The sequence below is a fragment of the Gobio gobio genome, assembly GCF_949357685.1.
Source record: "Gobio gobio genome assembly, chromosome: 22".
Lineage (NCBI taxonomy): Eukaryota > Metazoa > Chordata > Actinopteri > Cypriniformes > Gobionidae > Gobio > Gobio gobio.
The window spans coordinates 46149476-46161722 of record NC_137118.1 but is presented as its reverse complement, the minus strand read 5'-3'; the positions used below and the strand labels follow the sequence as shown (position 1 = coordinate 46161722).

General features: G+C 44.3%; 1 protein-coding gene across 1 annotated transcript in view; it reads right to left on the bottom strand.

The window, feature by feature from the left end:
- The window catches only part of cplane1 (ciliogenesis and planar polarity effector 1), a gene marked incomplete at its 5' end in the record, with an annotated part of 107491 nt that overhangs the window by 53889 nt on the left and 41355 nt on the right, over nucleotides 1-12247 (bottom strand). The window contains 5 exon segments of the mRNA XM_079803826.1: nucleotides 3148-3979; nucleotides 9757-10063; nucleotides 11128-11254; nucleotides 11852-11998; nucleotides 12069-12178. Coding sequence (XP_079659952.1) covers nucleotides 3148-3979; nucleotides 9757-10063; nucleotides 11128-11254; nucleotides 11852-11998; nucleotides 12069-12178 — 1523 coding nt within the window.

Here is a 12247-nt window from a genome sequence, read left to right as displayed (position 1 = left end):
GCATTTACCAAAAATGAACAAAATGGCTCTTTGGTCAAAAAAAGTTCCCAACCCTTTTTAGGGACACAGACGAAAATTAAAAGGCTACAGTCAAAGCTCATCTTTAGGGGGGTATTGTCAAATAATCTACTGCCCACTGACATGGTTTTGAAAGCTATTAATTATTAATTTTTTGGCCTTCAAACTAATTAAAAATGCACATATGTAGATCAGAGAAATCAAAATTTTCTCGCGGGAGAGCATTCCCCCGAACCCCCCTAACTATACCTCAAAGTTGGGACCTCACTGATTTAAACAACCCTGCCCATGGCCCTAAGTGAACTGCAAAGTATTTCTCTTTGTTCGAATAACTAGGCCTACTCAACCCTACCTTACACATTAACACTGGAAAAACAGACCCTTTGGAGTACAAACACATTAAGTTTTTTTCCGGCGCGATTTTGAATGCTCATTCACCGTAAATAAGGGCTCCCCCTCCCTACAAAAGCCAATTTAACCACTGTATATATATATATATATATGTAGTTTACATGATAAAAGTAACCTTTAAAATTAAGATAAGCCTCTAGTTTTAATCATTTAAACGGACCTTTCAAGTTTGGGCATAAACTTCTGGCAGTGTTGTATTTTCGTGTATTTTATAAAAAATTTCACAGCGCTGGATGTCATATGGTGATCGTGAAACACACGGGACACTTCACTACATGATTTCATGGTGAAATTTGTTATTTTCCATGTTAATCAGGTCAGTTTTGATCAAGAACAATCCACTGTGGCTTTAATTCAGCGTGAGCAGCGCGGCAAAAATAGACTTGGCGCCGAAACGATCGCTGCTTCTGCTCTGCTCCTGCTACGCGCTGCCGCGCCGCCTCTGCGTGCGATGTGAATGCTCTAATCTGTTAACATGGGCGCCGAAAAAACCACGCGCTGCTTACGCCCTGCTAACGCGTGCAGTGTGAAACCGGCGTAAGGCATCCAAGATGTAGGTGTGTTTGTTTCTTCAGTAGAACACAAAGGAAGATTTTTAACTCCAGCCGTTGCCGTCTGTCAGTCGTATAATGCTTGTCAATGGGGTCTAATTCTATTAGAGTAAAAAAAACATGCACAGTCAACTTCAAATTAAACCCCGCAGCTCGTGACGACACATTGATGTCTTAAGACACGAAACGAACGGTTTCTGAGAGAAACCCAACGGTATTTATGCAATTATATCACCTCATATCAGACGAATGTCTTCAGCTCTCCAGACTGCCATCACTTCCTGTGAGTGAGGTCAAAATAGCGTCCGGGTCATAGATATGTATACGTAGATTCCTCATTCGAGCGATCCATGCAGGCACTAATGAGGAATCTATGTATCTATCTATGACCCGGACGCTATTTTGACCTCACTCACAGGAAGTGATGGCAGTCTGGAGAGCTGAAGCGTTCGTCTGATATGAGGTGATATAATTGCATAAATACCGTTGGGTTTCTCTCAGAAACCGTTCGTTTCGTGTCTTAAGACATCAATGTGTCGTCACGAGCCGCAGGGTTTAATTTGAAGTTGACTGTGCATGTTTTTTTTACTCTAATAGAATTAGACCCCATTGACAAGCATTATACGACTGACAGACGGCAACGGCTGGAGTTAAAAATCTTCATTTGTGTTCTACTGAAGAAACAAACACACCTACATCTTGGATGCCCTGGGGGTAAGCAGATAAACATCAAATTTTCGTTTTTGGGTGAACTATCCCTTTAAGAAAAGGAGCCGATTTCAACTAAACACTTCACCTGCTGTGCCAGTGCGTCACTGCATGATTTTATTTATTATTTATATATTTTATAAAACAAATCAAAAACAAAATAAAATAAAATGACAGAAGGACGAAAGAAAATTACTAAAAGTAATAAAACTAATAATAAAATGAAAACAAAAAGATAATTTAAAATATTAAGAAAATCTATAACAGTATAAAATAATATTGTTAATTTAAGCTAATATATAAAAAATTATTTGTTATATATATATATATATATATATATATATATATATATATATATATATATATATATATATATATAATACTTTTATTAATATTATTATTAATTATTATTATTATTATTATTATATTTGTTTAAATGTTAATTTAAATGTAAAAAATATTAAATTTGTTATATATTATTAATTAATTATACATCTAATATATTTTTATTAACATTATTATCAATTATTAGTATGATATTTGTTTAAATGTAAATTTAAATTAAAAAAATATTTTATTAGTTATATATTATTAATAAATTTGACATATACTGTAATATATTTTTTATTAACATTATTAATTATTATTATGATATTTGTTTAAATGATAATTTAAATAAAAAAACATTTGTTTTATATTATTAATTAATTATACATAATATATATTTTTAATAAAATTATTATTAATTATTACTATGATATTTGTTTAAATGTTAATTTAATTTTGTTTTAAATAATTTGTTATATATTATTAATTAATTATACATAATATATATTTGTATTAACATTATTATTAATTATTATTATGATATTTGTTTAAATGTTAATTTAAATAAATAAAAATTATATATATTATTAATTAATTATACGTAATATATATTTTTAATAACATAATTATTAATTATTACTATGATATTTGTTTAAATGTTAATTTAATTTTTTTTTATGATTTGTAATATATTATTAATTAATTATACATAATATATATTTTTATTAACATTATTATTAATTATTATTATATTTGTTTAAATGTTAATTTAATTTTTTTAAATAATTCGTTATACATTATTAATTAATTATACATAATATATATATTTTTATTAGCATTATTTTTAATTATTATAATTATATTTGTTTATATATATATATATATATATATATATATATATATATATATATATATATATATATATATATATATATATAATATATATATATATAAATAAATGTATGTTAGATCGAAATTTAAAGTCCCATTGCATGCTTAACTAAAACTTTACACCCAGACTAAAATGCAACTTCTAGGCAGAACTGAGAAATTAAAAAAAAAAATGCTTTTTGACCCCATCTGATATGAAGAATATGGAATAAACAGTTTGATCTACAGCACTACACCTTACCGTATAATGGGCGTGATTAGTGTTTTCTCCCAGAAGGGCGGCGCTGTATCTCTGCTCCAGCAGCTCCAGTGCAGACAGCACAGCCGGGGTCGAGCCTTTGACCCGGATGACCACCGAACCACTTCCCTCTGACGTCTTTCCGATTGGCTGAGAGAGCAGAACCCGCCTGTCGGCCCAGCGCATCATCCACTCCAGCAGCCGGGCCAGCTGAGGAAAACGCTTCTCCAGCGACGAGTCTAGCTGCATCTGAACACACACTTCAGCCGGAGAGAGGATCTTAAAGGCCCTGGACTGGACATCTGAGCCGGTCCAATTCCCTTTGGACATTTGACGAAGGCCGAAAAGCCCTTGATGTTTCCCGTGGAGTCCAGGAAGAGTCCAATCAGACGTGGCGCGAGTGTTGGACTGAACCGGACCGATGGATGGTGGAGGTTCTGGGATGACCGGGAGAGTCTGGAAGCAGTGACCGGCACGGAATAAAGGCAAACGTGCATCTGGCTTACGTCCATCCTTCTGACGGCGTTTGAGAGTGGTCAGAAGGTCAAAGGTCGCCGAGTGCAGCTCTCTAGTATGCAGACGCTGTGAGAAACTACTCAGCAAAGGCAGCTCGGACTCCTCCAGTCTGTCCTTTCCCAGCACATAGCTGAGGAACAGATCCAGGAAGAGCATGTACTCCTCATCCTCCAACTCAAATTCCCAGGTTCCCACTGTGGGGACAGAAGAGCCCATATGGCTGGACTCTGGTTCTTTGGGCTCCACTGAGCCGGATCGGTTTCCCTTTCGTTCTGGGTTTGATTTCGCAGGTGCATCATGAAACTTTGCTGTCTTAGAGCTACAAACACCAACAGAGGTACAATTTAGCACATTCATTTACATTTAGTTGCTCAAGTTTAAAACTTCTCACACTATTTTTGTCAGTGTGCAGCATTTATATTGTGCACAGAATACACAACTAGATCAAAACGTTTGTAGACAAACTTTAAATTGGCTTGAAAAAGCCTAGCCAGAAAGTTAAATAGTTTTAAAAGCTTGACGGATGGACGGATGGAGAGACAGATAGATGGACGGACAGATGGATAGACAGACAGACAGATGGATGGACGGACAGACGGATGGATGGACAGACAGATGGACGGACAGACAGATGGACGGACAGACAGATAGACAGATGGACAGACAGACAGATGGATAGACAGATGGATGGATGGATAGACAGACAGACAGATAGATGGACGGACAGACGGATGGATGGACAGACAGATGGACGGACAGACAGATGGACGGACAGACAGATAGACAGATGGACAGACAGACAGATGGATAGACAGATGGATGGATAGACAAACAGACAGATGGACAGACAGACAGACAGACAGACAGACGGATGGATAGACAGACAAACAAACAGACAGATGGATGGATGGACAGACAGACGGATGGACGGACGGACAGATAGATGGACAAATGGATGGACAGATGGATAGACAGACAGATGGACGGACAGATGGATAGACAGACAGATGGACGGACAGATGGATGGATAGATAGACAGACGGATGGATGGACAGATGGATAGACAGGCAGATGGATAGATAGATAGATAGACAGACAGATAGATAGATAGATAGATAGATAGATAGATAGATAGATAGATAGATAGATAGATAGATAGATGATAGATGATAGATGATAGATGGATGGACGGATGGACGGACGGACGGACGGACGGACGGACGGACGGACGGACGGACGGACGGACGGACGGACGGACGGACGGACGGACGGACGGACGGACGGACGGACGGACGGACAGACAGACAGACAGACAGACAGACAGACAGATAGATAGATAGATAGATAGATAGATAGATAGATAGATAGATAGATAGATAGATAGATAGTTATATCGTGCAGCTGTAATACAGTCCAGCACAGGACACTAGCAGGGTTACCTGTGGCAGCTCTAACACAGTCCAGCACAGGACACTAGCAGGGTTACCTGTGGCAGCTCTAATACAGTCCAGCACAGGACACTAGCAGGGTTACCTGTGGCAGCTCTAATACAGTCCAGCACAGGACACTAGCAGGGTTACCTGTGGCAGCTCTAACACAGTCCAGCACAGGACACTAGCAGGGTTACCTGTGGCAGCTCTAACACAGTCCAGCACAGGACACTAGCAGGGTTACCTGTGGCAGCTCTAACACAGTCCAGCACAGGACACTAGCAGGGTTACCCGTGGCAGCTCTAACACAGTCCAGCACAGGACACTAGCAGGGTTACCTGTGGCAGCTCTAACACAGTCCAGCACAGGACACTAGCAGGGTTACCTGTGGCAGCTCTAACACAGTCCAGCACAGGACACTAGCAGGGTTACCTGTGGCAGCTCTAATACAGTCCAGCACAGGACACTAGCAAGGTTACCTGTGGCAGCTCTAACACAGTCCAGCACAGGACACTAGCAGGGTTACCTGTGGCAGCTCTAATACAGTCCAGCACAGGACACTAGCAGGGTTACCTGTGGCAGCTCTAACACAGTCCAGCACAGGACACTAGCAGGGTTACCTGTGGCAGCTCTAACACAGTCCAGCACAGGACACTAGCAGGGTTACCTGTGGCAGCTCTAATACAGTCCAGCACAGGACACTAGCAAGGTTACCTGTGGCAGCTCTAACACAGTCCAGCACAGGACACTAGCAGGGTTACCTGTGGCAGCTCTAACACAGTCCAGCACAGGACACTAGCAGGGTTACCTGTGGCAGCTCTAACACAGTCCAGCACAGGACACTAGCAGGGTTACCTGTGGCAGCTCTAACACAGTCCAGCACAGGACACTAGCAGGGTTACCTGTGGCAGCTCTAACACAGTCCAGCACAGGACACTAGCAGGGTTACCTGTGGCAGCTCTAACACAGTCCAGCACAGGACACTAGCAGGGTTACCTGTGGCAGCTCTAACACAGTCCAGCACAGGACACTAGCAGGGTTACCTGTGGCAGCTCTAACACAGTCCAGCACAGGACACTAGCAGGGTTACCTGTGGCAGCTCTAACACAGTCCAGCACAGGACACTAGCAGGGTTACCTGTGGCAGCTCTAACACAGTCCAGCACAGGACACTAGCAGGGTTACCTGTGGCAGCTCTAATACAGTCCAGCACAGGACACTAGCAGGGTTACCTGTGGCAGCTCTAACACAGTCCAGCACAGGACACTAGCAGGGTTACCTGTGGCAGCTCTAACACAGTCCAGCACAGGACACTAGCAGGGTTACCTGTGGCAGCTCTAACACAGTCCAGCACAGGACACAAGCAGGGTTACCTGTGGCAGCTCTAATACAGTCCAGCACAGGACACTAGCAGGGTTACCTGTGGCAGCTCTAACACAGTCCAGCACAGGAACCACTAGCAGGGTTACCTGTGGCAGCTCTAACACAGTCCAGCACAGGACACTAGCAGGGTTACCTGTGGCAGCTCTAACACAGTCCAGCACAGGACACTAGCAGGGTTACCTGTGGCAGCTCTAACACAGTCCAGCACAGGACACTAGCAGGGTTACCTGTGGCAGCTCTAACACAGTCCAGCACAGGACACTAGCAGGGTTACCTGTGGCAGCTCTAATACAGTCCAGCACAGGACACTAGCAGGGTTACCTGTGGCAGCTCTAACACAGTCCAGCACAGGACACTAGCAGGGTTACCTGTGGCAGCTCTAACACAGTCCAGCACAGGACACTAGCAGGGTTACCTGTGGCAGCTCTAACACAGTCCAGCACAGGACACTAGCAGGGTTACCTGTGGCAGCTCTAACACAGTCCAGCACAGGACACTAGCAGGGTTACCTGTGGCAGCTCTAACACAGTCCAGCACAGGACACTAGCAGGGTTACCTGTGGCAGCTCTAACACAGTCCAGCACAGGACACTAGCAGGGTTACCTGTGGCAGCTCTAACACAGTCCAGCACAGGACACTAGCAGGGTTACCTGTGGCAGCTCTAACACAGTCCAGCACAGGACACTAGCAGGGTTACCTGTGCAGCTCTAACACAGTCCAGCACAGGACACTAGCAGGGTTACCTGTGGCAGCTCTAACACAGTCCAGCACAGGACACTAGCAGGGTTACCTGTGAGCAGCTCTAACACAGTCCAGCACAGGACACTAGCAGGGTTACCTGTGGCAGCTCTAACACAGTCCAGCACAGGACACTAGCAGGGTTACCTGTGGCAGCTCTAACACAGTCCAGCACAGGACACTAGCAGGGTTACCTGTGGCAGCTCTAACACAGTCCAGCACAGGACACTAGCAGGGTTACCTGTGGCAGCTCTAACACAGTCCAGCACAGGACACTAGCAGGGTTACCTGTGGCAGCTCTAACACAGTCCAGCACAGGACACTAGCAGGGTTACCTGTGGCAGCTCTAACACAGTCCAGCACAGGACACTAGCAGGGTTACCTGTGGCAGCTCTAACACAGTCCAGCACAGGACACTAGCAGGGTTACCTGTGGCAGCTCTAACACAGTCCAGCACAGGACACTAGCAGGGTTACCTGTGAGCAGCTCTAACACAGTCCAGCACAGGACACTAGCAGGGTTACCTGTGGCAGCTCTAACACAGTCCAGCACAGGACACTAGCAGGGTTACCTGTGGCAGCTCTAACACAGTCCAGCACAGGACACTAGCAGGGTTACCTGTGGCAGCTCTAACACAGTCCAGCACAGGACACTAGCAGGGTTACCTGTGGCAGCTCTAACACAGTCCAGCACAGGACACTAGCAGGGTTACCTGTGGCAGCTCTAACACAGTCCAGCACAGGACACTAGCAGGGTTACCTGTGGCAGCTCTAACACAGTCCAGCACAGGGACACTAGCAGGGTTACCTGTGGCAGCTCTAACACAGTCCAGCACAGGACACTAGCAGGGTTACCTGTGGCAGCTCTAACACAGTCCAGCACAGGACACTAGCAGGGTTACCTGTGGCAGCTCTAACACAGTCCAGCACAGGACACTAGCAGGGTTACCTGTGGCAGCTCTAATACAGTCCAGCACAGGACACTAGCAGGGTTACCTGTGGCAGCTCTAACACAGTCCAGCACAGGACACTAGCAGGGTTACCTGTGGCAGCTCTAACACAGTCCAGCACAGGACACTAGCAGGGTTACCTGTGGCAGCTCTAACACAGTCCAGCACAGGACACTAGCAGGGTTACCTGTGGCAGCTCTAACACAGTCCAGCACAGGACACTAGCAGGGTTACCTGTGGCAGCTCTAATACAGTCCAGCACAGGACACTAGCAGGGTTACCTGTGGCAGCTCTAACACAGTCCAGCACAGGACACTAGCAGGGTTACCTGTGGCAGCTCTAACACAGTCCAGCACAGGACACTAGCAGGGTTACCTGTGGCAGCTCTAATACAGTCCAGCACAGGACACTAGCAGGGTTACCTGTGGCAGCTCTAACACAGTCCAGCACAGGACACTAGCAGGGTTACCTGTGGCAGCTCTAACACAGTCCAGCACAGGACACTAGCAGGGTTACCTGTGGCAGCTCTAACACAGTCCAGCACAGGACACTAGCAGGGTTACCTGTGGCAGCTCTAATACAGTCCAGCACAGGACACTAGCAGGGTTACCTGTGGCAGCTCTAATACAGTCCAGCACAGGACACTAGCAGGGTTACCTGTGGCAGCTCTAATACAGTCCAGCACAGGACACTAGCAGGGTTACCTGTGGCAGCTCTAATACAGTCCAGCACAGGACACTAGCAGGGTTACCTGTGGCAGCTCTAACACAGTCCAGCACAGGACACTAGCAAGGTTACCTGTGGCAGCTCTAACACAGTCCAGCACAGGACACTAGCAGGGTTACCTGTGGCAGCTCTAATACAGTCCAGCACAGGACACTAGCAGGGTTACCTGTGGCAGCTCTAACACAGTCCAGCACAGGACACTAGCAGGGTTACCTGTGGCAGCTCTAACACAGTCCAGCACAGGACACTAGCAGGGTTACCTGTGGCAGCTCTAACACAGTCCAGCACAGGACACTAGCAGGGTTACCTGTGGCAGCTCTAACACAGTCCAGCACAGGACACTAGCAGGGTTACCTGTGGCAGCTCTAACACAGTCCAGCACAGGACACTAGCAGGGTTACCTGTGGCAGCTCTAATACAGTCCAGCACAGGACACTAGCAGGGTTACCTGTGGCAGCTCTAACACAGTCCAGCACAGGACACTAGCAGGGTTACCTGTGGCAGCTCTAACACAGTCCAGCACAGGACACTAGCAGGGTTACCTGTGGCAGCTCTAACACAGTCCAGCACAGGACACTAGCAGGGTTACCTGTGGCAGCTCTAACACAGTCCAGCACAGGACACTAGCAGGGTTACCTGTGGCAGCTCTAACACAGTCCAGCACAGGACACTAGCAGGGTTACCTGTGGCAGCTCTAACACAGTCCAGCACAGGACACTAGCAGGGTTACCTGTAGCAGCTCTAACACAGTCCAGCACAGGACACTAGCAGGGTTACCTGTGGCAGCTCTAACACAGTCCAGCACAGGACACTAGCAGGGTTACCTGTGGCAGCTCTAACACAGTCCAGCACAGGACACTAGCAGGGTTACCTGTGAGCAGATTTCGGCTGCAGCTCTGGGGAAAGAGGCTCTGAGAGCGTCTCAGCCGTGTCTCCCTCACTGTACACCAGGGGGCGTCCCCCGTCCGTCAGGGTGCTGTCACTCAAACTGGTCCCCAGAGAGAGTCTCTTCAGGATGGAGGCAGCTCCTCCCCTGTCCTCCTCCTCCTCTCTCTCCCACAAGAACTGCTCCGGTGCTCCCAGATACTTTTCCAGGCGCCGAAGCTCCCGGCGTCGCTGCCTTAGCTGATCCTGGATCAGAATCATCATCGTATCACCGCCTTCATCTTCCAGGGTTGCTGCAGGTTTCACCAAGTCAAATTTAAGACTTTTTAAGACCATTATGAATTAAATTTAAGACCTATATCACGCAATAAAAAAATGTACAAAGGAAATGCAGAATCACTAAATTACTTACTAAGCAAATTCATTTATTCAAATTGAACAAAGTATCAGCAAACTTGTACTTCCCCACAGCTCGATGCCACCAGAATTTCACAATATATTTTTTGGGTGATTTGTTTGAGATAAATTACTTTCGTGGTAAAATTTTGTGGTGGTAATTTCCAGAAATGTACATGTTTTTTGTTTGTTTGTTTGTTTTTTATAATTAGGAGGATGCCACATTTACCATATTATTATGTTAGATGCACAATAGTTACACACAACAATAAAAAAAACAAAATGCTTAAATATTGTTTGGTATCTTACAAAAAAAAAAAAAAAAAAAGTGGTGTGCTATCTAGCTTTAATAACACGATCGCTTATAGGGTGGGAAATATGACCAAAAATCTTACAAGTAGGCCTAAACCACAGCAATGAGCAGCTGCTTAATACGTTCTCCAGTAATTAAGTAATCAAATAAACAGTCAGTAATAAAATAAAAACTTTAAATAGTTTAAGTACTGTTTTTCCCCCTGTTGTTGTTGTCTGTTTAACATTAACGACACAGAAAGGAGCGGGTATGGGATCTCGCGCCAACATGAAAGCTGACTGGCTGCAATATAACATCATGTTGGTCTCGTTTGTAGTCATAATACAGCGCAATACACTTGGAGAAGAGAAAGAAAGAAATATAACACACCGGAATAAACATTAAACACACACACACATTTCAATGAGCATTAGAGGTAGCGTTACATGGAGGTAGGAAAATGAAGACCTGTTTAAAATCATTTAGGACCTAGACTTTTTAAGGCCTAAAATTTTGATTTTGAAATGTAAGACTTTTTTAGACCCCGCGGAAACCCTGTCTTCCCTCTGAGCACATCTGGCTAGAGGCTGAACCGCTGATCAGATGCTCTGCTTCCTAAACAAAGTAAAGAATCCTCATTTTGGGTGTTATTGCTAAAGCAGCTCTTGCCTGGAGTGGAGGAGTCTGGCACCATCACGGGTCTCAGTCTCTGCACCAGTGATGTGAACTTCTCCCGCAGCGGCACGCGAACAGACTCGCTCTCTTCAGGAAACACTCGCGCTAGAGTTTCTGCTGTCTGAACAACACAAATGACAAGTTTGAGGCGCTACAAAAACTACTGTGATGGTGTGAAGTGATGTATCAGATACAGTTATTTAAATTAGACTTTGATATTTACATGGAAACGTGCCATCATAATGTCTTAGTAGTTAGTCTCTGAGAGTTAGTTAGTAGCCTTTAATTAACTAGGTTAAATTTAAAGATTACTAACCAACTAATTCCCAGATACCAAGACATTGTAATGGTTCATGTACAAAAAGTACGTACATGTTAGTTAGTTAGTTAGTTACCTTAATTTTAACCTGGTTACATTACAATCTTAACGAACTCCCAAATAATACTATGACATTATAATGGCTCATGTACAAAAAACAACTAATATGTTAATTAGTTGATTAGTTAGTTAGTTAGTTTAACTAGCTTTATTTTAACCTGGTTACATTACGATCTTAACTAACTCCCAAAGAATACTAAAACATTACAACGGTACATGTCCAAAAATTACAAACCTGTTAATTTCGTAGTAATATTTTTGTCACAAAACACCATTGCTAGTTTTACTTGACAGACCTTAATTATCCTAAATGAGTGTAAGTTTAAGGATGTACTTTACCACATGGCTGGGCGGCAGTTCTGACACCAGGCTGAGCACTAAGTCCTGCAGTGCTTCCTCTGCATTCAGGAAACGGCAGAACGGCAGGAGGCGGCGCGCCCAGCACAGAGCCTCAGCACACAGATCTGACACACTCACATCCCTGGCCTGAGACACACAAACATGGATCGACGTCTTGCATCCCTGCAACATTACCATATGCTTTCTCTGAACGCACCTGAGTGTCTTTCTCCCGTTCTCTGGCAGTCTGGTACCTTCTACAGGAAACAGTGAGCTGGTCCCTCACATGGAGCATCCAGCAAAGTGCACACAACTCACGGAAACATGCTGAACACATGCACAAAATCATATAAACACAACTTCAAGTGGACACTACTAACTAAAAGTTCAGCTGAT